The sequence below is a fragment of the Hippichthys cyanospilos genome, chromosome 3, assembly GCF_059441005.1.
Source record: "Hippichthys cyanospilos isolate Australia breed blue-spotted pipefish chromosome 3, RoL_Hcya_1.0, whole genome shotgun sequence".
In the NCBI taxonomy this organism is placed as follows: Eukaryota; Metazoa; Chordata; class Actinopteri; order Syngnathiformes; family Syngnathidae; genus Hippichthys; species Hippichthys cyanospilos.
The window spans coordinates 688291-715671 of NC_142371.1; the positions used below are offsets into that span (position 1 = coordinate 688291).

Below are 27381 nucleotides of genomic sequence, written 5' to 3' on the forward strand. Positions count from 1 at the left end.
AGTCCGCACCGGCTACAAGGTGCGGCTGGCTAGCTAGCAGTGCTAGACGCTGTTCTTGCATAGTGCGAATCTGCACCTCTAAGTTACTAATCCTTGCCTCCATGGCAGCTAATACATTTGTCACAAGTATTGTGACAGAAAAGCTATGCCAACTGCTAAGCTAGCATGAAACGTAGCATAACAAAACACCTAAACAATACGCGCCTCGGTAGGTGGTACACAGTTCACTTTTAAAAAGCCCCTCACACCAATTCCATCATTTAAAATTGGGTGAATGCACCTATTGCAACAGAACACACAAAAAAGTTTCAAAAATCCCTGGCCCTAAACTGAACAGGAAGTGTCATTTTGGCTGAATCCTCGCATATGAGCTCCAAGATGAAGTCATTTGATGTGTGCAGAGCATAGCGGCAAAGTTAGATGATTTCCAATGAAACAGGATTATTAAGGTATAATATATCTGTTTTATTAAATCAGCCGTTTAACTTTATTTGCAAGGATCGCGCATACCGCTCTGAATTCAATCATAGTGGGAGGATAAGATAAGCATTTTAGCCCTAATTAGCACTTGACTTCAAATTTCCTGGGATTTACATCATTAGACCGCCTCATTTTCAGCTCTCATAGTATAAGAACTGACCACAAATCACTTTTTTGCAGTCAGGGAAAATCAATTTAAGTGTCGTATTGCAGTAGTCAGCGACAGTGTATTAATGTGCTCCACATGTACTTGCTTGAATTATCACAAATAAAAAAATATTATGTATAAATTGCACTTGGTGGTCAAAACTAAAGGTTGTACCTAGCACTTAGGACTCGTCTTAAAGTGACAATATGTAAGATTTAGACCGTTTTTAATTTAAAATGATTACATTCTTATAAATTTCTAAAACTTGCAAATAAATGTGTTCTTCACAATCAACAGTATGTTTTAAGTATAATCGCGGATATGTCTATGTCTGTTATAGCTACGGACAGCCAAAGGAGGAGTGTGTATTGCTGCATTTACCGTAATGCCCCTAAAGCTCCCATGAGCGCATGCAAAAAATGACACACTTTGCCTCTAAATTCAGCACAAAAAAGAATTGGTTAGAGCAGCATCTGTTAAAGTCTGTTAAATAATAATAATAATAATAATAATAATAATAATAAGTCAAAATCAATAAATACATAATAATATAAATAAAAAAAACTGGTTGACAGTTTTTCTAGTTTTTTTTTGTGAGTGATGAAAACATTCTTAATTAGATTATAGATTATAGATGTCCATAATTCTCCAAATATAAGACATACTTTTTTCCAAAAAATGAAGGCCAAAAAAGTATGGGTATAATTTAAGGTAACTTAAAGATGAGAAATTTTGTTTTTTATTTCATACAATTCAAGGAAGATTGACCCGTCAGCCACATAAACCGAGATTTGACGCACGGAAATACATTTTTGTATCGGCCGTATTCTTGTTTATAATAATTACCGTAATAGGACGAGCTAGAGGGCGCAAGTCTGTTGGCTGTTAGCAGCAAGTGCCTGTTGCAACTAACAGCGGCACGTGTTAGCTGAGGTTGTTACGATGTTTTTTTTTAAATAAAAGAATCGAGCAGACTGAACCAACGTCCAAGTCCATAGAAAATACCTGAATTCGACCCCAAATTTCAGGGCGTGTCCTATACACGGATTAAAAACCTTTTATGAATGTTTTTTTTTTTTTTTTATCTGTTTCGATGCCAGTCTGTTGAAACCTCTTTAGGTGAAATATGTCCGCGGCAAAATCTTTTGGGCATCGATTCATTGATTTTGCCTCGTCTTTCATCACATCATCGTCAGCTACAAAAACTCTTTAGTCACTCAAGTGCCGGTATCAGATGTCCAAGTGCGCTATTAGACGCGCACACTCACCACACTGATGAGTTGGGCCAGCGACACCATAAGCTGCACAGTCACCAGTTCGGAGCCGTTGGTGGCAGGACGGATCAGCTTGTTGTAGTGGGCGGGATTCAAGAGATGTTCCACCAATCGCTCCTCCGTGTCAGCCCCGAGGCTGCCTGCAATGACGGCGCGTCGTTAGCCACAGTCAAGGAATGTGACGCTTGTCTTTACATTAAACGGCGCCTTCACAAACATAGACATTAAGCAGCGCCGATGTGTTTGAGCAAAAACATAAGCCTTTCCTGTCTTCTCGCTGTCAAGATGACCTCACACTTTCCCTCCTTACTGTTAACAGGGTTACAATCCCAACCCTGCAATCAGAAGCTTTTAACGGCCTGGCAGGAAAACAAACAACTCTTGCGATGACTGATTCACACACTCTGGGAGGACATAATGACTTCTTAATGGGATCACACACATAATAGCGTGGTGTTTTCACAAGGAAATAAGAAAAAAAATGGATCAAAAGCTAAGTGCTATTTATAATGTGACTATATTGCTTTAACGTTATCTCCCATGGTTAGGCTTCCTATACAGTATTTGCTTCATTTTTTCTATTTTAATAACCTCATGAAGACATCCATTTTGATCTCAAAAGTATTCCTCTAAATCCGCCCTTTTCAACTAGTGGGGCTGGCCTGGGTCGGGGTGTGGATTGCCCCAGGGAAAAAGCCTTTGTTTATTGCCATGTAAAATGTAATTACAACAAAATAAGGATTGGCTTCATTCTTTATATTTACGACACTTTGTGATGGTTTTCTGTTTTCGAGTGACCTGTAACCTCTATAAATGCTGAAAAAAAGTAGTTAACAGTTGTTGAAAGCTGATTTATATTGTTTTTTTTTTTTTTGTTAATGTTAAAACGGTTACAGTTTTAGGTTTACCGATCCAATTTATAGATACTAATATTATTTATAGTCGGCTCGGTAATTATTTGATGAATTATGTAACCTGCAAATTCAAACTAATTTTAGAATATCTTGTGACCACCCTAATTTCTTAAAGAAAAAAAAATACCATTTCAAAATGAAACAGGCCTGAGGAAGGCACGAAATCGAACAATTGTTATGGACAGAATCATGCTATCAAGATGTAGGTGCTTAAAAAGACAAAGAAATGAACTACACATAGTCAAAAATCAAAAGTCAAAAATCGCAAAAACGCATTATACTCTAAAAATGCCCAACATACAAAGGGGATGTGTTACAATGGAAAGGCTGTACAACATTTTGCATTTTGGGTGTCAAATTTTCACAGCAGTCTTTTCTATTTTCAAGGTAGCAGCCTTATTTTTGAGTCCTCTCGTACTATCCGCTGTTGTTGTGCATGTCACAGCACATCTTCATGTGTATTTTCCTCCCTAGAACCCGACGGTCCCTTCATCGTTGGTTGGTGCCCTGCAGCACAGAGGCTTGCTCAGCCAAGCGGAATGATAGCCTCTGTCTCGGGATCAATGAGGACTCTATTCCTGCCCCATCACGCAACTGCCTTCTTTGGCCTCCCCTCTCTTCTCTTCTTCCCCCCTTTTTAACCTTCTCTTTTCTGCAGTCTTTTCCATCCTTTTGCTACATCCCAAATGGCCCTAGCTGTCTCCATCCTGCTCTTATTCTTCCTCTTATCGCCATCTCCTCTGAATGCATTGCTGACAAATGCTGTCCATTTATTGGCTCTTCCCCGTCTAATACAACATCATCAATATCAGGCCCGTCGGCACGCGTGTGCGTGTGTGTTGCATTGGTTTTATTTATGGCATGTGGGTGCTGATATGAGCCTGGTTGTGTGCACATATTCATAAGGGAAATAAGCATTACACAGCCATATGACTAATGTGCAATACTCCCAGAAGCTCAAGGCAATAAGAGCACTGTAAGACAGGAAGGAGGAAACAGTCCACTTAAACAATGATGGAACAGAACGCATTCCCTGCATCTCAGTGCTCATCATGTGGCTGACACTCAAACTAATATGAGAATACTTGAAAGTCTTTTCTTTACAAGCACGGCTTCTGTGTGGCGATCTTTCAAGATGGGGTAGAGGATGAACAAGGATGCTGTTTAACAGCTTACCCAAAAGTTGGGTGAGAATCTGGACAACGAGTAACTGTGATCACGTGAGAGACAGAATTTGACACGGAAGTGAAAAAGTACAAAGTCTTGTTAGACAAAAATCCAACAGAACCACATTAAAACATAGCACTGGAAACGAGAACTGAAAAACTAGACTCAGGAGACTTTGAAAAGACTCAGGAGTAGAATCACAAACCAGACTGAGAAACTAGACTCCAAAACTCGACCCAGAAATTTGACCCTATAACTGGACTCCTTTACTAGAATCCAAAACTAGACTCCAAAACTAGACTCAAAGAACTAGACTTGGGATGAAACAAGAATGTTAGTGAGAATCTCGAACCTAAATACTGTAAGACTTCAATCCTGTATTACATAATAAATCAAACTACTCATAGCAACTGTTTAATGATTCATACATCAAGGAACAAATCAATCACAACATTAAATACTTGACCCGATGTGACAAATCATAAATACAGAAAAATGAAAAAGGTGACATATAGATAACCATTATGGCAAAAGTGACAAAAACATGACCATAGCAACTGATAACGCAACAACTATGGAATCAACACAAGGGCACCATTTTCTTCTCGAAACAAAATACGAGTCCCCTGGCCGCATAAACAGTGATGGACGACAAGGAAACGTGGAAAAACTGGAGAAAAACAAAGACTTAAAATCCCATGGCGAGCTACGATTTGGGGAAACAGAGCTTTCATGGCCTCCGGGACCATAGTGTAGATGTCCCTTAACTAACAGACAGATGGACAAACAGTTTGGTCTGTTTGGGTGAAGTTTAATACTTGCATGGGAAACATTTTCGTTGTAGTCTCAGGGCTTTATTTTCGTGCAAATACAGCATGACATGCGGCGTACATCTGCATACGGATGCGGGTTAGTCTTAGTGTTAGTGATTTTGCAAATGCGTGAAAGCCGGCATAATGAAAAGAAAAAAAGTGTGGTTCGCACCATTGTCGGCATTAACACGGCCAATCACACACACCTTGGATACTCTGTGCGCTGTACATGAACAGCAACTCTTATGGAAGTTCTTTTCATCCTCCTTTTATGTTTTTTGTAAGGGACAGCCCGAGTCACTTTGACCCTGCGCATATTTAGTCACCCAAATGTGTCCAATTTTTTTTTTTTCAACCCTGTGATTAATGATCATTTCTTGGAACATCAATTAAGTCTATGGATCAATATAAACTCAACGTTTTTGTGTGACAACCCACTCCCAAAGTCACAAAGGCAATATTTCATTTATACCCGTGTGTCGTTATACAGTAGTTCTCTGTAATAGAAATAACATCCTGGGTGAATTTCAAGATTCAATTCAAGAGTTTGATGAGTTCTGTTCACTTCCCCAAGCAGACTACATTCCACAATCGAGCTAATAATAAAGTAGGCAATAAAACAAAAAACAATAAGAGCAATAATATTGACACAATATTAAATTAATAGACTTAATTAAGACTGAATTAATAGGGTAGACTTACATTCTGAGGAGATTAAGGAGTAGATGGAGTGGAAGAAACTGTGTACATATGAGGATGATAATGAACAAATATGATCTGGGGTAATGCATAAGTAACTAAAAGTTGCAGAATTATTTTTTTTTTTTGGCGCATGAACCTGCTAGCTAACATAGATTTTCACTCCTAACAAATCTTGTGAACTGAGTTGCAAACATTTGAAAAATGCATTGTTAGACAAAAATAATTCAGCAACATATACAAATACCATTTTTAATTATTATATTACTAATACGTAAGCCAGCTGAGGATTTCCAAGATATGCACACAAAATGGTGGAATGAATGAATTTTAGGCTACTATGTCGGAAATACTAAGTGCCACCCCTCCCCCCCAAAAACAAAAACAAAAAAAAACTGACGTGTCTGTACGGCTGTGTCACGCTAAAGGCCGAGCGGAGTGCTTGTAATGTGGCTGCTAGCTAAGGTCTGATCCTGCTTGTTTTCCAGTGCAAATATTGCAAACTTAATGTGACACTATGAATATTTCAGCAGGACTTCCCATTAGACCTCGGAGCGAGAGAACTTACGCACTGTCGTGCGTGCACAAGCAAAAACACACACACACACACAGTGGGTCAAGGTCTACGCAAATGTGGAAAAAATGAGGGCCATACGAGAGTTAAATGGAATTAGACTATAGTGATCATGTCTTTATGAGGCCGATTATAAAAATAGAGTTGCCTTCCCTTGCTATGTACTCATTGAAGAGGCTTTTTGGCTGCAGCATGGGTCATTATTTGCTCTAATATTCATAAATCAATAAGAGAGCGCATCTACTGAACTCCTGGCCGTGGCCAATTGGCTGTGTGGTGCCAACAGAGCGGCGATATCAATATTGATTGCGCGCACAGCCCCTTAGCGCACAAAGCCAAACCACTGTGCACTAACTAGATGCAGAGGATCTGTTGTCTGTGGCGTCAACAACTCTGCAGGGTGCACATATGTTCTGACTGCTCATATGGATAAGATGAGGGCAATCTTTATTGATGCCCGAAGGGGAAATTCAAGTATTATAGCAGTGCAGGGTAAAGCCGCACACTAGTAAAAAAAAAAAAAAAAAAATATATATATAAATATATAATATATAAATATATATAATATATATATATATATATATATATATATATATATATATATATATATATATATATATATATATATATATATATATATATATATATATATATATCTCAACTGTGCTCAAGGCTCAGAAAACAACCAATCAGGGTTCAAATTGCAGATGTCATAGGACCAAACCCAGAAAACAGGTGAAACAGGATTGGTCGTCACCTCCGCATTCGGCACATGTGATGTCGTTTTCAATCGACAGTAAATGTCAAAATATGTTCAATCTTGTCAATCCACTCCATTTTAGTTCAGCAGGGAATTTTTTGAGATTCCAGTCTTTGCTTCAAAATTAATTGTACTGTAGCAATAAGTGTGTGACATAAACGGCCTTGAAAGCTTTTATTTTGAAGTTCCTCCCAGAGTGACAATGGTCAACTTGATCACCTTTTCTTTTCAATGCAGCGTTTTTTACTGATTGTTCTTTTTTTTGCTGATTTTTATCACTAAAATATTACAAACAAATTCAGCTAGGTACCTCATTTTGTAATCTTTCCACTTTTAAACCATTTCAATGTGGACGTTTTCAATGTAAATGTCAAAGTATCATTCCAACTAATAATTAATATTCCACGCATCATCCGCTTTCACCCAAATCGGACTTTCCATCAAAGCCCTTATTAGAAAGCTCCTCCCACTACTCTGGTGCGTCACTATGATATTGTTGCGACCGTAACATCTTCAATCTCTAGTTTAAAGTTCAAATAAATCCCGTAACCGTGTTTCATGACAGCAAAGGCGCCTTAAATCTTAATTAACAACCGCGTTGCCCAAGTGAAAACTCTTTCCCTTATCGGCTTCTTCTTGCGGGCCGCTTAAGTTTCTATTAAACCTCTGCTCTCCCTCCGCCGTGCTCTCCTAATCTCCCGGGTTAGCATTCGTTCACACGCTCTCACGCACACATGCGGACACACTCATTACACACATCTGTTGTGTACAAGGCGCACGTGCTGATGCCATCCTGCTGCAGTGTGTTGGGAGTCGCTCCAAAACGGATGGCGACGGAAAGTCGATGCAGACGCACACATACCGAGAGGGAGTGGGGGTGAGATGCTGCAGAGATCAGTGGTGCAGCAGAGCAGTGATGACAGTCTGACTGACTGAGCAGAACTTGTAGCGGTGACGGGGAAATAATTTCTTGTCGCACACACACGTGCAAAAAGAGGAAGGCATCACGGTGCGAAAAAGATTTTTGGGCGTGAGCTGGAAATCAAAAATTACTGTGCGGTGGTGTATGATAAAACAAATGTTCAATTGTCAGTTTGCTTGTTCTCCATATGCTGTGAGTTGCTTCTCGTATTCCAAGAACATGCGCGTTAGGTTCTTTGAAGCTTTAAATTGGCCATTGGCGTGAATGTGAGCGTGAATGGTTTGTTGTCTGTTGCAAAATGGCTGGCGACGACTCCGAAGTCAGCGACGTGAGCGCCAACTCACCATGTGCCCAATAATGAAAATACATTTCTGTTCGGGCATCTAAAATTTCGCTTAGGGGTCACTTTGCTACTAGAAGACGGCATAGGCCGGTAGAGCTACGCCGCAATTAGAGCGGTTACAGTCACAGCCATTCAATTCCTTTAAAATGTCTGTACTATGGATAAGACTGTTTGCGTACTATCTCGAGCAATATCCGTGAAAGTAGCATAAACATGTTAGCCTCATTAGCCGAGGAAGTTAGCTGTAATAGCTAACTTACAGTGGTGCTGAAGACGACAAACCAGGAAGTGGACGTGATTGGCTGCGGCAGCCAAAGAGTATGAGTATGAGTCATCGAGAGGAGGCTCCCGCTGCAGCCTGCAAATTGCCCATAAAGGTAGATGATGCGGGAGGGGATTTTTTTCGCTTGTACCTGTAATATTCCCATTGAAATGAATAGCTGTTGTATTTCAGTTTTATGACTGACTTAATATAATTTGCGTGGTCATTTTCAGTCAACAGCAAGTGGCAAAAGTGGTTTTAAAGCCTTACTTATGTAAGATATTGATGTTTTTAAAAAATATATAGATTAAAAAAATGTTTTTTTTCCTGACGGAAATAGGTAAAAAGTATCCCTTTAAGGCATTCAAAATTGGAGTTTCCACTGTTTAATCATGGCGTCATCATGCAGCAAACCTTGCATAAGGTCAGCACCGCACCACAGACCTGTTTATTATGCATGGCCCACCGGGGAAACGGGGGAGCGATGGAGGGCGCGAGGTAGGGGAGGGGCGGTGGACATCCCCATACGACGGCGTGTAAAACAGGTGCTGGAATGCCCTTGAGCGTCCTTGCGCAGACGGCCAAGGCCACCGCCACTCCATATGCGCGCCTTCACCTACGCTTAAAGTCTTCACGACCAAATGTGGCCTGTGCGGGGCACTTAATTTAAAGACTTAATTCTTCCCCCGTGTCTCCTTTGATCACACGTATCGGCCCTGACGAGACGCGCCGGTGCGTCGAGGCGTAAAACGTCCTATCCGTTTTCCTCGTCTCAGCTCAACGGGATGCTCCGCCATGCCAGCGTGGCCGCCGCCATCATCGTCATTAGAAGCGAACGTGAGCGTGGCTTATTTCAAAGCACGTGTTGCGTTTCAAAGGTTGCCCCACGATTGAATGAGTACGAGCGTGCGTATGTGAGGCTCCTATGCGAGTATTCCTCCAAACATGTGTTTGTATTCTGGGATGATAATAATGCTAATCAGATTTTTACCCTAAAGGAGGAATGACTCATTAGTGCTCTGCTTGCTTTGTCAGATGCTGCTTAAAGTCACATTTCATTTCGAGAGCATTTTGTTCTACGGTGCACTCGCATTGAACCGCAAATTCATGAGAACGCAACGATACCTTGACTTGGGAGTTTAATTCATTCATTGACTGAGCTCGTAACTCGGTTTACTTTTTTATTAAATGCATTTTTGTAATTAAAATTAAAGATAAGAATAAGAATCCGGCCTAGCCTCAAATTGCAGAAATGTCTGTTTAATTATTGCCATTAAAATGCATTGCAAATTTTATTTCATTATTTATTTATTATCATTTTTGTTTATTTCATTTTTGTTTGTAATATTGATAAGTACATTTTTTTTCATGTACAATTAAAGGGACACTGTGTAGGATTTAGACAGTTTTTCAGCATGAGGTGCTGCATTTACCATTGTCCGTAGCTACAACAAACATGGCAGCCTCCGATGAAGTACCACCCCCCATGTAATATAATTTAACGATAACTAGACCTAGGATTATAATTAAACCATACTGTTGGTTTTTTAAGAACCTATTTATTTGCAAGTTTTTTTAATTTATAATCAAATAATTTATTCCTTTTTCATGAAAAACAATCTAAATTTAACACATTGTCCCTTTAAGGATTTTGAAAAACACATTTTGTCCTTTGCTGTCAACATGAAAATGACGTGCCCTTGGCCACTCAGGTAAAAGCCAATCACAGCTCAGCTTTTGATTGTCACATGAGCAACAGATGAGCCATTATTGGTTGTCACCCATGCCTTGATGCTGTCATTCTATGATACGGTATGAGTGTCCAGCATTAGCATTAGCCTCCAGCTACGTATGCAGTACACAAACTCAGACATCTCAAATTCATAAAGAAAAAAAAAAAGTCTGTCAATGCAATAAACAACTGAAAATGTCTAAATAATGTGGGTGTCCTTCAACCTTTCAAATCTGACGTATCTTAAGAAGAATGATTGAAGTGAAATTGCTCAGATATTCTACTTAATTACCGTATTTTCCGCACTATAAGGCACACCGGATTATAAGGCGCACCTTCAATTAATGACATATTTTCAAAGTTTTTCAATCGCAATATAGTAATACTCAAAGTAATAACAATAATAACTCAAATAATAACTCTAAACACTCAATAGCATAATAACTCAATGTCAATATGACCAACTTTGTTCAACTGTAAACACACAAAAGAAACAGGTAAAGCTTACTTTCTCACTTCATTCCCCATCTACCGATCCCAATCTCAATATTGATCCATTTATAAGGCGAACCTGACTATAAGGCGCACCATCAGCTTTTTTTAAAAAAAATAAGGCTTTTAGGTGTGCCTTATAGTGCGGAAAATACAGTACAATAAATCGACCCAATAATTCTATCCATCTAGTCATTTATTTTCACACTACCTAATCAAAAATGTGGCTTGTCTCCCATTCCAGTGGTTTGTATGTCAACAAATCTAAATAAAGGATAAACCGGATAAAAATGAAGCACATTTAAATTGGACCCTTTAAATAGGTGTTAAAACACTGAAAAAGATCCATACTTTGCATTTTAATTTCATTTTCAAAAACCACCTAAGATTTAATGAGTGTTTACTTATATCCTGTTATTTGCTCACCTAGCGATGGTTGCACCCACACCTCCTGCTTTTGAGAAACTAATAGCATTATTTGAGCTGGCCCATAGTGTCCTAAATCCAGTTTGATGGATCGCAGCACTAGTTTGCTGCCTAAAAAAATTCCAACATGATGTCAGCGAAGTCCTACATTCTGAGTACGGCCCAACTGGTGTGTGCAACCCTGGCGTGCAAACAGGAGTCCCGAAAGAGCTAGACTGCAAGCCCCCAGGTACAAGCCTCTTGTCGCATCAGCGCCGTAACAGAAGACTTATCCCCCTTTATCCACGGGATCCAGCCAAGCGGGATAATGCTGCCGCTGTGTGCACTTTCACACAGCGACACGCCATCCTGTAATCTGATAATTAGATGACGTCACCGCCAACTTCCGGAATTTTCAAATGACTTTTGACGCAACAGAATGATAAAAGACGGGAGTGTTTGGTGTTAAAACTTCCTCTACATCAGTGCTTCTCAAATAGTGGGGTGTGAGGTGATGCGAGAGGATAGGGGGGTTAGGGTTACCCCCACCTGGGAACCCCCAGTGAAAGTTTTTTGTCATGGGACGTGTAATTGCAATAAAATAGGAATTGTTTTGTTTTGTTTTGTTTTTTTTCTTTAGTTTCTGGCACTTTGATGCACTTGGGTATTTTTTTTCTGTTTTAGACTAAGCCGTAACCCAGATAAATTCTGTAACAAATAATAAACAAGTTGAAAGTTAATTCATATTGCTTTTTTCTTTTCTTAATGGTAAAAAGGATACTGGTTTAGGTATAATTATATCGAAAAAGCACTGCCTTACATGTAGGCTTTTCAATTCTTTCCTGCGAAGCCCCCTCAGCTAGCTGGCTAACGCCTACCTAACATGAACAGCGAGCTAACATTTTATTCAGCTTAGGTGACGAGTAGTAATGATAATAGAGTGTTATTAAGGTCTTGATTGGTTGAAGGTATGAAATGTTCCAGGTAAGTAAGATACAAGCGAGGTATTTACTCCATATACAAAACATTTTGTGCCGCCCAAATCACTGCAGTGACTATAAATGGTCATTATCTATGAAAATTGTTTAAGTATGCCTAAAATTATATCCTTTTGAACATAAACAAAGGTCGAAAGTCATTTACATCAACTTTCAGCAAAAGTTAACTTTAACTTTTAAAGGAGTTTGTACTGGTTATATCTTATTCTCAATCTGAGAAAAAAATGTGCAGCAAAGTGCTTGAAAAAAAAAATGTCAATCCTTATAAAAACTAGAAACATGTTTTGATCCACTGGGCCGTTTAATGCTGACAAAATTAAAGAATAAATAAATGTAAATTGATCTGGAAGATTAACAAAAAGGTATTGTGTTGATTTTTTTCTAAACCCCTTTAATCATTGTGCGTTAGGAACAAATGTTGACAGCAATTGAAAAAGTTTCTAACCCCTGAACACACTTTGACAACGAGAGTGCCACAGTTGCAATGGAACATCCCTTTTTATCCCGTTTTTTCGCCAATACCATTTTTCATTCCTTGTCTCCGCACTTCATGAAGGCAATTTAGTCAAGTGCCGTTCTTGTAGTTAGCATTGTCCAAAATGTCTCTTTTAAGATGACAAATTAATTGGTCACGCAGAGGACTTGCCAAGCTCCCGACTGATCGATTGATTAAGAGCTGTGTCCCAGTGCAGAGAGAGCACGGGTGAAACTCCTCAACACCATTCCCTGAGGGCCAATTTAGGTGATGCCTTTTTCACTCGCTGCCAGTAAATCATTCTATTAGAAACAACGTGGCGGTATCATTTCGATACACCTCTTACAGTAAGTACTCCAAAAGCGCATTAAGCATGCATGCGTTTACGGCGATTCTCGGATCAGAGGTTTATGGCTGCTGCTTCAACTCACTTGTACCTGTGCCGAAATTGAGCGATTAAAAGGTTAGAAATTTGCCACACGATGCAGATCATGTTCTGGTTGTGGTTCAAACGCAGGAGTTGGATGGGTGAGGTGAAGCAAACCGTTTTTTAGCTGAAGCGGATGCACTTTAGATGTGCTTCTTATGTATTTTCGGTTTTAAAAAAATCTCATTCATTTGAAGGTGCTTGGATTTCCTCAAGAGGTGCTTCAGCACCCCTCGAATTCGGCTAGGCACACCTATACATGATTATTTCCTGCATCATTGAGTGACACATCATTTGTCCTTGATGACAGGATGTTGTTTAGCTGAACCTGCCTCTGATTAACCTGCCTACTCAAGTCTGAGACCTTGGTGTTAATGAGGGAAGGGGAATGGAAGAATGTGTGGGAGGATGATAACGCGTTCTTTTTTTAGAAGTTAAATAACTTCACATGATACACAGACGTCATTAGTTCTCACAGTGTGTACAATGACTTCAAGTTTTAGTCATATACATTTATGGTGTGACTATACTGCTTAAATTTAAAACATAAATGACATGAAATCCTTATTCTGAAATATATTAAGAATAATAGAGTATATGAAATTCAATACGATTGATTCTAATTTGAAATGACCACCTAGCATCAGATTTTTTTTCAAATGTGCCAAAATAAGATAACAAATATTTCAAATGAACAAAAATAAAAATCAGAGAGTTAAAAAGGTGTAGATACTACTGTCTACTTAAAATTTGTCGAAAATCAAAATCCCAAAACAAATTTATGGAACATAAATCACAATCGTTGAAACATTTAAAATACACTTAAAATGTTACAAATGTTTTGTAAAACACGTAAAAAATATAATACTTCAATAATAATTCAAATATATTATAAAAATAATATAAATTTATTGCAAAAGTCATATAGTTGTAGTTTCAATTTTTCACAAGTGATTTAAATATATTGATAACTTTAAAAATCTTAGTCAAACAAATCAAGTTTTCATAAGTAGCATGCATTTATAAACAGAAAAATAATATTTACACTCATATATATATATATATATATATATATATGTATATATATATATATATATATATATATATATATATATATATATATATATATATATATATATATATATATATATATATATATATATATATATATATATATATATATATATATATATATATATATATATATATATATATATGTACATATCTCGAAACCTCAGTACTATGTTTTAAAGCTATCAGGAACTATAAAATATATTGAACGTATTGCCAAGTGCTCTTAAAATCCTCGTAAAGTCTTTTACGTCAATGTATTAAAAGCCTCATTAATAAATCAATGCTGGGATATTTTTGTTGTACTGTGACACTGGATCCACATTTAAAGTGACCGCGCACATAGAATAAAACTATAACTTGCGCCTCTATAATCCACATAATATCGCTTTTTTTCCGACCACATGCAGTACATCATTAGCGCGTGGCGCTACGTGGTAAAAGATGGTGACTCCTCTTCCTTTCTCCCCTTTCTCAAACATTCCACAGCGACTCCGCGCACAAACACGGACGGCATGATTGAATTGATAAATGGATAGTGGAAAGAAACGGAGTTTCTCACCTCCGGCGATGGCGAGCAGCGCGAGCAGCAACATCAGCAGCCAGCCTTCGTCCATCATCCTCATCCTCACCATCCCGAACCCGAAAGGTGTTCAACCGCGGAGAATCCTCCTCTTCCTCCCGCCTTCCTCTTCTTCTTCCTCACGACCCGAACCTCCCTTCGGCGGCTACCTGGTACCGTGACGTCATGGTCAGCTCCCGCGCCGACGATGGAGGACCACCAAGGGAAGGGGACGCGTGCAAATCGTCCGCAGGTGAGCTCCGAGCCGCGGGTCGTGCTCCGCGACGGATAGGGAGGGAGGCAGTGAGGGGAGGGGTGGAGGTGGTCTGCGGAGGAGTGGCGGAAGGGGAGGATGTGCCCCCCCTCCCGCAGCTCGGCTAACGACGCTTTCCCCGCGCAAAGTCACTCTTTCGTATGCGGCCACGCATTAGGTACACCCGCGCGGTTCACTTCAATCAAAAACACATTTTTGTAAATATTTTGACTCATTCGTCCAGCTGGTTACTTGACAGATTTGCCTCGTTGTTTTGCGTTCCTGAATCACAGAACTCAAAACTGATTTTTGGAAGACTTTCTTTACTTACTTTCTTTACTCAAATGGTTTTTCCCTGTTATCGGCTAAAGCGACCTATTCAGGGTAAGCATCTCGCCCAGTGGGCGAGGATAGTCCCCAGCTCATCCCTGATCACAGTGGTATATATAAAATAAATAAATAAATAATACATAAATAATGTTGGCAAAACTTTCTTGATTGCAATCAATTTTATCTATCTATCTATCTATCTATCTATCTATCTATCTATCTATCTATCTATCTATCTATCTATCTATCTATCTATCTATCTATCTATCTATCTATCTATCTACACTTTCTCTCTCTCTCTCTCTCTCTCTCTCTCTCTATATATATATATATATATATATATATATATATATATATATATATATATATATATATATATATATATATATATATATATATATATATATATATATAATTAAAAAATGATAGTTTGGCGCTTTCGCCAGCCTCAAACAACTGATGTCTTTTTCAGGCAACTCATAACAAAATGGCCGCCCTTTAAGATGGATAAGTATGTTTTGCTGCTTTATTCATACTCCACAAACACACTATTGTCAAGAATATCATATTTAGACTAAGAACCATGAGGAATATATTTTGACAAGAAATTTTTTTAGCTGACTTACTTTATGTTTGTATAACTGTCTGTACTATACTGCCCCCAGAGGGCAAAAGCACAAACCAAAAGGAGCAGTGCAATGTCCACTGAATTGAAGTAATTTAAAATTATGCAATTATGTTTTGCATACAGTACAGTATATTGCAATATTATGTTTTTACTACTCTTATTAAAAATGAATGACAAGAGCATTTTGTTTTGGGGGACGATGCAACAAAAGCATTTTGAGTTATGGACAGTTTTGCCATCAGGATGTGAAGTTGACTAAAATGATGCTGTAGTATCTCATTTTGCCCACTGGATGGCACTCACTTAATGAAATGCACTAAGAATAAATTGAAAACTCACGAAGAACAAGTCATGCTGTCTTGTCAAATGTGTTGTGTGCTAAATGCTAAACCGTAAAGTAGATTTAAAAAGAAACCTATGACTGATGATTTATAATGCAACGGACAAACAACACGGACAAAGAATGTCTGGTATTCGCCCAGGTGGCAACCCTGACCCATTGTGTGTCTTTGGGGTGATTGAAGGATTGAACAAAGTTAACCATGCTAACGTGAATGCTAGTGTAGTTTTGTTCCACTTTCCATCACTGAAGCGCAGAGAACTATTTTACAAAAGCGTGGCAACTGGTCACTTCCGCTTGTAAGATACAGTGCTCATCAGGAAATTTCTTGTAAAAATGAGACTTTTTTTTTTTTCCTCCTGATTACGGACAGTATGTTTTGCTTTGTTACATTTACTATAATGCCCCCAAAGTTCCCACGGGCGCCTGCAAAAAATTACACATACTCCCTTTAAGTATTCTTGATAGTTTCAGTATAATAATATCCTGTAAGTATGACTTTCAGTTTTATTGAGCCATTCAACAATTTGAAGTGGCCCTACTCTGGCGACCCCTATTAAAACCAATCTGAAGGAGCCAGTGGTTATGAAATGAATTCAATTCAAGGCACCACTGAACTTGAGTTTTTTTTATGCAAATATTGTGAATAACCTGTCTGAAAACGCCTCAACTGTTGATTGACCAGGACTGCAATATTGCTCTAAATTTCTCAAAATCTTGATTGGATCCTAAATTTTTGCATAGCACCCCTCTACAAAGTTTGTTTTTGTTGTGCCCTCTAGCTAATTCCCCTTCCACTTGCCCTTTTGCCCTCGGCGGATAACAATTGATGCGCCCTCTGATCGGCTTGAATAAGGTTGCGTTTCCAGAGCAAGCCAGCGGTGAGTCAGAGTGTGATCGGTGCAGAACGAGAGTGATGGATTCACGTAAAAAGACAACAAAGTAAAGTGCGGGGAAGGAGGGGGGAGGGAGGGAGGAGGCGGTTGCCGTGGTGATGAAAAGAAATCTGAAAATCTGCAGGAGCTAGCGACCTATTTCACCTTGACTCTTATATTACTTGCATCACGCAGAGCGGCGGGCGCACACGTGCGGAGCACGCACGTATAGACTGTCACGCGTGCGCACGCGACCACAGCCTTGCTTTGGCAGTAATGTCTTCCCCTGTCGTGCTATCTTTACCCACACTTCCTTCCCTCTTGCCCTCTCTTGTGCGGTGAATGAGCTGACCTGACAGTGCTCCTCCTCTGCACTGAGTGCTGCTGTGAGTCTCTCGCTGAATTATTTAAAAGCTGGGACCCCCACGAGTGCTTGTCTTCCCTCAACACCCCCTCCGGCCCCTCCCCTCACTCCTCCGCACTGTCCCTTCTTCTTTCCTCGCTGTCACGCCGTCCGCTTGCTCTTCCCAACGCCTTGTATATAATTGTTCAATCTATAAAAGTAAACAGCGTCCGTTATACTGAGTGGATTCGTGAATGTAGTAGTGAGGCTTGAAACACCGCCGTGGTTCTCAAACGGGGATGCACTTTATGGAGCTTGTGATATTTTAACAGGGTCTCTGCAAATCTATTCGGATGGGACAAAGAGAGTACATTTTTCTTTTCAAATCAAGAGCAAATTAACTGGAACGTGAAGAAACATATTGCTAAATTCTCTTATCACAATGGTCTTTTGCATGAAAGATAGATGCGCATTGTCATTCCCGATGCAATTTTACGGCAGCCGAGCCAAGAATAAATCAAATGATGTCACTGGTTGGAGCTGTCTTGTGGAGTTGGTGTATAAAATACACTCAGTTTTATTAAGTTGGTTCTTTGTTTTGAGTATTTTTCATCCATAAATGTTTTGGCCTAGTTAGGGGGAAAAAAATATTTCACAGGGGGTAACATCACTGATAAAAAATTGAGAAAAAGTAAAATATTCTTCGGTAAGACATCACCCTAGCTTCGTACTCCGTCCACCATGCACTCCGCCATCCACAAAATGTTACCGAAATGTTGTAATCCCATTAGTTCCCACTATTTTTGTTTGATAATCTTCTCTAACTTGCTGCCGTAAAACATTTGAACAGTTTAAAAGGTTAGTGGGGGGTAGTGTGCATGATTGCTGCACTGTTTTCAGCTCATTTAGAATCTTTTATTCACACCGGACCATGATGTAACGTTCATGTAATTATGTATTTGTATTTGGCAGATCAGAATCGCAAAGGAGAAGCTGTTCTCATTATCGAGCTGTGTAACGGTTAAATAATTAAGTAAATAAAATGTAATACTAAAATAAAATCCAATGAAATTATATATATATATATATATATATATATATATATATATATATATATATATATATATATATATATATATATATATATATATATATATATATATATATATATATATATACAGTATATATAAAATAATACAAAATACATTTTAAAATGATAAGAAGACTACAGATAAAAATGCAAGAAACAAAAATGTATCATTACATAACGTCTATTAGCAATGCACCTTTGGTGTTTCTGGCAATTTTAAAGAATTGGACCCAAACGGAGCCTCTTCATAAACAATCACCGAAGTAAGGAGGGGCATGCTCCATCGAGCAGTGGTATTTAGGAAACATTTTCCAAGCTCCCTTTACAGAGTCCTAAATCGACCAAATACGATTCCTTATGGCACGGTGACATGTCAGCCTCAGTTTTGCAGTTGCGGGTTCAAACGTCAACCGCTGCATTTGAAGGTTGCATCTTTGACTCATTGGAAACACAAACCGACGCGGATGACACTAGCGCGTTCACGAGATTGAGGACGGCATAAATGCGGCCTACTCCCGTGGGGGGCCTCTTGTTTGTTGTGACCTACTTCGTGGCTTTTAATTAGGCGGGCTGACCACAACGCATTACACAGATGGGAGGAGAGGTGATGCTCCGCGGTGTCTGTTGTTGTGTAACATTCCAGACCCACCCGCGGGCCGCGGAAGAACGGCGGCCGAGATTAGCGCGTGTGAACCTGAGAGCAACATCTGACATATATTTGCTTGTCTTTGACCTCAAATTAGAGGCTCTCCACTCCAATTGTGAAGTCACACAAATGGACTAATTCCTGGCTGCACTCTGACATCGCACGCCACACCGCCGTTTGCCATGCGCAACGCCGCTGAAGTCCCGGTTATTCATAGCTGCTTTTATATATCGCAGTCTGTCTCTCTCCTCTCTCCCTGAAGAGATGGCCCTACCTCACTCTCACTAATCGCCATGGCAACCTGGTAATCCCTCTCTCTCTCCTGCACACACATACACATGGATGCACACTCACTGCTGAGACAGTCATGCAAACCTGTGTTTACTTGTGTGTTGACATGAACACAAAGATGGTTTTAAATGGTGCAAATATGCTTTCATGCCTGTATCACATGTATGCACGGTTATTGCGATCACACACTTTACAATAGTATTACCTCTCACGCACTACTGAAATCCTCTCATGCGTACAGCTAAATACATTTCATACACACTACTGAAATTGTTTTCATTGATAATGCAATATTGAAACATTTTAACAGGCACTCCTGAAATGCTTTACTTTGACAAGACTGAATAGCTCCCATACACACTCCTGAAATACTCTCATATACTAGTGAATTTTTGTGGGGGACGACTGCAATGCTCTGCGCTCACTACTAAGTAAAACATTCATAATGACGATACTGAAACATGACTAAAATGCTCTCGAACAGACTACTCTTTTTCTGTTTTGCTTTTGCATACTACTGAATTTCTCTCAGACGGTACATACTACTGAAACACCTCCGTACACACTACTGAAACCATTTTTTCTTCCAATCACATCCACTTGTACACACATTACTAAAACACTCCCATTCACACTTGAGATGCTTTCACACTTACAACTAAACATCTTTGCTCACATTACACAATAGTGAAACACTCTCACATACCCCACTAAAACAGTATCAAACGTCTATGAGTTTTAGATTTCACAAATACTAGTGAAACACTCTCACATTCACGATTGTAATGCTGTCATATGCTATAGTGGATAGTATATATACTGAAAGGCTCTCAAGCAACTTTTTGGGGCTCATACACACTACTGAAACACTCTTGCACACATAAGTTCATGTTTGTCCAAATCACACTAATGTGGTAAGCATTCAGTCTACTGTACCACTCACACACCTTGATCTTTTGGTGTTCATGAGACCATTTCAGTAGCGAGTATGGTGTGTGTGTGTGTGTGTGTGTGTGTGTGTGTGTATGTGTATGCGTATATATTTTGAGATCATGCACACTTCCAAACAGTACACACACATTATTATTATTATTTCTACAGCTCACACAAATGTGCGTAGCACTCATGCTACTGAAACACTTATACAAATATTTATTTAATTGTGTCTGTGATAGCTTTTCAGCAGTGAGTATTATGTGTGTGTGTGTGTATGTCTTTTGGTCTCCAGCACACTACTGAAAAGATCTTAAACACAACTTAATATTTATGCAGGTCAAACAAATGTGTGAAGCCCTCAAACATGTTTTCTGTGTGTGCGTATGACAGCATTTCATTAGTGTGTATGGCAGTTTTTTTCAATAATGTACATGAGCAAATGCAAATTCCGGTGCCTGTATAAGAGCATTTCCTTAGTATGAGTGTGTTTCAGTCATGTGTGAGTCCAATCTATAATAGTGTTTCAGTAATTCATATCAGAGAAAACAATTTCAGTTGTGTGTTTGAGAGTTTTTCATTAGTATGCATGAGAGCGTAAAGATAGTGTATCGTAGAGCATTACATGAGTGAGAATTTTCAGTAGTACATATGACAGCATTTGAGGAGTGGAAGTGTACAGGAGAGTATTTCAATAGTGTACTGGGCATGATCAGAAAAAACATTTCATTAGTGGGTATAGCGTGAGAGGGTTTCAGTAGTATGTAAGCGTCAGGTAATCCTGATTTAAATTCCTAACGGCCCCACATGCATTACAGAATATGTGTGTAATCGGTAATTGATTACACACACAGCTTAGTGGTTTTAATTATTATTTTTCTCTCCTTTGCTCAGCTCGTCTATTAATAAAACACAGTCACAAATATTACTTTATTTACTGGATACATGCTTACAACAACAATATACGTACAGTATTTATCACGATTGGCGGCTAATAAAAGAGACACTCCATGCATACAACATAGAAGGCAGAAATGGCCTGTGAGAGCATGTAAACTGGTCTGCCATATAAAAAAAAAACTTGTTAAAGTCCCCAAACATTTCACCCACGAATGCTTATAATATATACTAATAATAAACATGTCTTCATAAATTTCGTATGCCCCTCAGAGCACTTTAGAAAAAGAAACTAATGGAAAGGCACAGGAGGAGCTTTTTCATCACCAAAAGACCTAATATTCCTATCATAGTCCCGCATTTATTTGCAAACATCAGCATTCTCCAACAACTCTGCTGACTCGCAACATTACGGACACCGGAGCCCCCCCCCCCCCCCCCCCCCCCCCCCCGGCCTGCATTACCCTCCGTTCAAGGCATCTAATCACTACTAAAGCTCTTTCTCTTGACAAACAGATTGGCTGGCAAATGAGCCTCATTTTCAGGCCGGATCAATAGGCTGACTGACAGGCGCGGATGGACGAATGGCTATACTCCAATCACTTGTATTGATCTTACAAAGCCGGCCTAATTCTCTGGCATTGCCCTTGATCGTGTCAGCACCTCTGATGTTAAAGCATCTTGGTAAAGCCGACTGTAAAATTTGCAGCTTGGACTCGCCGTGTGGCAATGCTTTTATCTTTTAACACATATCTTATTAAAACAAAGTAGAAGTTCTCCTGATGTTTTGAGTCAGCTCATTTTCTCAAAATAAAAGGTCCAAAAAAAAAAAAAAATCCTCAGCACCGCATCTTTGAGTACATGTATCAATTGCGTTACAAATGCGACCTTTGCACGGCATGCTGCAGGGTCATGTGCTCGGCCCCCGTGAAAGGAAGTCTGTGCGTGCAGTAGTGGTGCACCAGCTCGGGGATGCTAGCGAAGACACAGCTACTTTGATCCAGAGTATAGCCCAGGCCCTTGCTGCTCTTCGTTTGGGCCACAATGATGTGCACGCAGCTCTGACTGGTTCTGACAAACGACATGAAAGCAATAACGTCAGCTGAAAGACAAATACGGTACAGCCGGCGCGCGGGGAAGTGAAATATAACCCAAAGCTGCATATGGGAATTTAACTCACTTGCTGTTATCTATCCCCGGCTAACTGATGGTGCGCAGTAGCGAAGGTTCAGTGGATGTTTAAAGGGGGTTAATGATGTGGACTCTCAAATGAATGAGCAGCGTATAATAAATGTGCGCTGGGCCGCATGCACACACACGCACATATATAATGGCTCAGCTTTCAGGTTAAGTCAGGTCTGTGCTTATAGGTAGAGTTACTCTAAAAACGGGACTCAGCAACCACTCATTTTATTAGCGCACGTTCTGTAAGTACATTGGACTGGACAGCTGAAAAAAAAATAGATCGTCGCCTACTCGCCACTGGATAATAGGCATTTGGCCACTAATTCTCTGGAATGAAAAACTGCGACCTCTCGTGGTTTTAACAGGAAATACCGTTTTTTAGGCACCACGACACAATTAAAGGGATACTAAACTTCTTTAGCCATTTTCAGCAGTAAAAGTTTTTGTACCTTACACAAGTTTTGACCTAGCTATTGACTGAAAATGGCTTCACGTATGATCAAGGCTCAGGTAAAGTTCAATCACATCTCAACTATTTTCTGAATTTGGTCATGTGATATATGCAATCCGAGCCATGATTGGTCATGACACTTAAAAAGTTATTTTTAGTCAACAGCGAGCGGCAAAATGTGTTTTTAAAAGTATTGATTACACATACAAAAGAGTTTTATCAAAATAATTATAATCAACATATTTACTTTTTATTTCTGAACATTTCTAAATAATTAGTATTACGGGTAAATTGCGGGTACTTTCATAAAAAGAACAAGGTGCCTCTTCTTGACATTTGTGGCACAAATAAAAAAGGTTTTCTTTACAGTATGTTTTGCACATTCTGAATTCTGATTAATTTTCCATTTTTGCAATATGAGTTAAGCACTCACAACCATGTGATGATTATTGTTTTTAAAGGTTTGTGCTATTCTAGTTTTGTTGAATATGGTGGCTGCACTATTAAATGAGCCACTATGAACAAGGGTGGGCTAACTCCAAATTTTACGGCTACAGCCAAACGTGGGAAGTTTAAATCTTTGAGTTGTGGATACTTTATTGAAAGTAAATGCAAACATCCATAAAAACTTGTAAATATTTCATGGAAGATAATAAATAACTTTCTGAATCTTCTATCAGTCTCTTAACCTTCACTTTAGCTGGAGATCGCTACCTCAGAAATGAAAGATTACTCAGTTATTGTATCAACAGCTGAGTGCTCCCGTAGGCTGCCCCCTATGTGTCAAAATTGGAACTTGAAAACTTGATTTAGTGCAGTATTCATCTGGAATATTTTCTCTTGTGATTTCTTCACAAAACTTCAAAACGATAAAATGGAGTTAGCCCACACAGTCGTCAGTGGCTAATATATAGTATTACTTGATCAATAAATGAAAACAAAGCACTTGTGCAGTACTGCATCACGCATCTACACACGGTCAGTCACTCACTTGAGAGCGATGGAGTACTTGCTGGTTCCCGATTCGCTGTCTCTCACCAGGAAGCTGGCTTCCCTGCAGCGCTGCAGCTGAGCCTCAGCCTGCTGCCGACTCACACTGCCATGGTACCAGCTTGGACAAGACATGACATAGCGACATATGGAGACAAAGTCAAATTTCAAGTCTTTAAAGGTACGACTATACTTTTGATGCTGCATAAGGTCCACAGAGGCCTATTAATGCACAATGTGGCGGCTAGAGGTATATACAAACAGGCAGCACGGCGCTTAGTGGGGAACAAAATGACATTCATCTCCTACAGGAGGAACAAATGCTAACATGCTGCGAGCGTGTACCCCACTTGTTCCATTTCAATAGAAAAGGCCATGCTTAATGAGATGGAGAGAGGCATTTTACACTTCAAGTCCCGCCTAAATCAAATGAACACCCTCTACTTAGTGCACTGTAATGGAACACCCACTTAGAACGCTGGTTAAGAAGGGATTTACAGAAGCCAAACGGCAAAGGCTTTTTTGTTAATAATATAATACATAAACATTATACAATGGTGCCTTGAGATGTAATGCTTTTAGCAAATGATATTGCAATACAAATGATGCAGCAACAAATGCAGATTGACATAAATACCCGCATGCATATATTCTTTACCTTGTGCAAAATGCAACAAGTATTGCTGCGGCTGAGTGAGTCATGAATCATGATAGTCTCATATTAATGCTGACACATAATGGTTAACACCATTTTATAGGCTATAGTAGTAGTACTTGCAGTATTATAAGATTCATGCCAATTGATATTTGAACAAAAATGCTGCTGCGTAGATTGAAATTATAATAACCCGATGAATATATTCTTTATCATCTCTTAAAACGAGGTGACTATTATTAATAGGTGACTGAAAATAGTTGCGTTCTTTGTCTGACAGTATTGTGATGCGCCCCCCAAATGCAATGCAATTTTCACATGACAAAAGCTGCAATTTTGATGAACAAAAAAACCTTCTTCAGTTCAGAAAATTGGTTAATTTTATTTTTTCATTTCTGTATATTGTTTCAACATAATATTACAATAATCAAATATGAAATCGCAATTGCCACCCATCTCAATGCTAACACATAAATGCCATTACACTAATGAATAGCATCTCTCTATGTCCGAGCAATGGATATTTAAACACAATATATATATGTATACACATACATACATATATTCTTTATCATCTACGAAAACTATTGCCGCAGTTTATTTAGTCAAATTATTTTGTCTTTTTTGTGTGTATGACTATATCATACTGCTCCCAGAGGCTGATCTGCGCATGGCAGAAGGAAATGAGCCAACATGATTTATTCATGATTGCACTCACTGTTGAATCCTTGACATTGTATGTCATTATATCCATACCATATCGTTTTGATGAAGAACCATATTAAAGAATGACAAGATATGAAGAGTTTTGTAAATTATAAGTAAGTGATAAACACTGACACTTCCCATTGCCACCCTTATGGTCATTTTATCGGTGGATTTTAGTCTCCCTTCTCACCTCTGCTTGTCCAGCGGCAGGCCGGGGTCCACTTTGGCCGCCTCCCCATCCAGTGGGGCGTTGGGCGAGGTAGGAGAGGGAGGTTTGTTTGGGCTGGAAGAGGGTGAGATCCTCAGGGTGGGGAAAGAAGGGGACGAGCTTGTTATCGGGGAAAGCTTGAGAATGGGCGATGACGGAAAGGAGGGCGAGGAAGAGGACGAGGATGAAGATGTGGACACCAGTGTCTTGTGCGTCCAATTCTTCTGCCTCAAAGTTTGCTGCTGCTGCTGCTGGCGAGCATTCTCTTTAGCGGGAGAACAATCCACAGCCTCAAACTGGGCTGCAGGAAGCCACAGACACAATATCAATAAAACTCCATCACCAAAGTCAACACATCTTGCAGAGAGTCATTCAACAGGATTGTTTAGCTTCCTGCGTAAAGCAAACAGATAGTCATGATAGTCCAGCGGTGACATGACTGTACAAATAAAAAGTATGACACCCTTCCTTCCACGAGCGCCCGCCCAGCCTGGTCACCAGCTCGCCCGCCTACCTGACAGAGCTCGAACAATGTCCTCCTTCCTCCACTCCCAGGGCAGCTCATACTCGGCGGCCGGACGGATGTCAGACTCCGGCCGCGTGACGGGGATCCACACGCCCTCGTTGTCGCCCTCCAGTCTGCCTTCGTACGGCGTGTCGTATATGTTGGGTGGCGGGGGGCGGCCCTCCTCGCCCTTCCCTGATGCCTGGCCCCGGTCAAGCAACACGCACACTTTCAGGAGGTCCTTGGAGCCACGGCGGCGAACCTCTGCGAAACATTTCCCCGTGTTTGGACTTTGTCTTGACTGTCAGCGTGTTTGTGTCACAACTACAAGGAATGTAGTCAATACGCCCTTGGTAGATTAGCATCAACACAAAACATTTTAAAACGTTTTATGCTTGCGTTTTTTCGTGCTTACTTTGGCGACAAATGAATATCGTTAAACATCTTTTTCGAAAAACCTTAATAAAAACAAAAAACACAAAATTAAATCATTAAAAATGGCAAAAACCCTGAATTATTTTGAATAAAAAAAAAATCTAACATAATCTGGTTTTAGCTGGTTGTGTAATTGTAAAATAACATGAAAACCCAAATTAAACCATAATAAATAAAATATTTCTTTTGCATACATTGCAATGTAATATTAGGGCTGTCACATTTAAAGTGTTAACATTGGAGATGAATTTAATTAAGTATTAAATAAATAATAAAAATAAATAATCATAAATAATAATAAATATATAAAGTGTTAAAAATTTAACTCACTTGCATATACTCCCTGTGGCAGCTGAATATATCTATATATTTCTATATCTAGCTAACTCTCTCTCTCTCTCTCTCTCTCTCTCTCTCTCTATATATATATATATATATATATATATATATATATATATATATATATATATATATATATATATATATATATATATATATATATATATATATATATATATATATATATATATCAGGGCATTATATTTTGCCAAGGCCCACCGAAGAGAGACAAAACCTTTCCCCCCACCCTCCCACTCGACTATAAATAAGATTATTATCTATAAAAATTGTGTAAGTATACCGAAGCTTATATCCTTTTTAACATGAACAAAAGAAAAAGCAAAATACTGAAAATCAACTTTCAAAAACTGTTAATTATATTTATAGTGTTTATGCGGGTTACAGCTTAGTCTAAAACTGAAAAAAAGTGTGCATTTAAGTGGCTGAAACAAAAAAAAAATGTTGAAAATTGTAATTTTATTGCAACTACATTTTACATGACAAAAGCATCGCCTTTTCCCTGGGGCCGTCAACTGAGAAACCCCCAGCCCCACTTTTTGACAAGCACTGCAATATATATATCCTCACATAGTTACATTGCAGCGCCGGGAGATAAAACTGGTCTTCAGCCTTCAGGCGTGTATGCTTCTAGCAAGAGATTTACGGCTTGTTCATGCAAACAAACACGTCCAAAGTGAAGTGATACTGCGTGAACAAACACAGTCCAGGGGGCTCTTTGTGCTGGTGACAGAGATAAAAAGA

General features: G+C 39.2%; 2 protein-coding genes and 1 long non-coding RNA gene across 3 annotated transcripts in view; 1 reads left to right on the top strand and 2 right to left on the bottom strand.

Annotated features, from left to right (window-relative positions):
• Positions 1–14815, bottom strand: part of LOC148425291 (neuronal acetylcholine receptor subunit beta-2-like) — a 27113-nt gene extending 12298 nt beyond the window's left edge. Inside the window, exons 1-2 of the mRNA XM_088411901.1 lie at positions 14518–14815; positions 1897–2042 (exon numbers count right to left, since the gene is read on the bottom strand). Coding sequence (XP_088268027.1) covers positions 1897–2042; positions 14518–14590 — 219 coding nt within the window. The 5' untranslated portion in view covers positions 14591–14815. The remainder of the gene's footprint in view (positions 1–1896; positions 2043–14517) is intronic.
• The window catches only part of LOC148425294 (uncharacterized), a 14633-nt gene continuing 1687 nt past the window's right edge, over positions 14436–27381 (top strand). Inside the window, exons 1-2 of the long non-coding RNA XR_015865241.1 lie at positions 14436–14770; positions 23821–23950. This is a non-coding gene — a long non-coding RNA (uncharacterized LOC148425294). The remainder of the gene's footprint in view (positions 14771–23820; positions 23951–27381) is intronic.
• Positions 21615–27381, bottom strand: part of LOC148425295 (SH2 domain-containing adapter protein E-like) — an 8724-nt gene continuing 2957 nt past the window's right edge. The window contains exons 3-6 of the mRNA XM_088411902.1: positions 25855–26109; positions 25323–25641; positions 23771–23890; positions 21615–22214 (exon numbers count right to left, since the gene is read on the bottom strand). Of these exons, the coding sequence (XP_088268028.1) occupies positions 22019–22214; positions 23771–23890; positions 25323–25641; positions 25855–26109 (890 nt within the window). The 3' untranslated portion in view covers positions 21615–22018. The remainder of the gene's footprint in view (positions 22215–23770; positions 23891–25322; positions 25642–25854; positions 26110–27381) is intronic.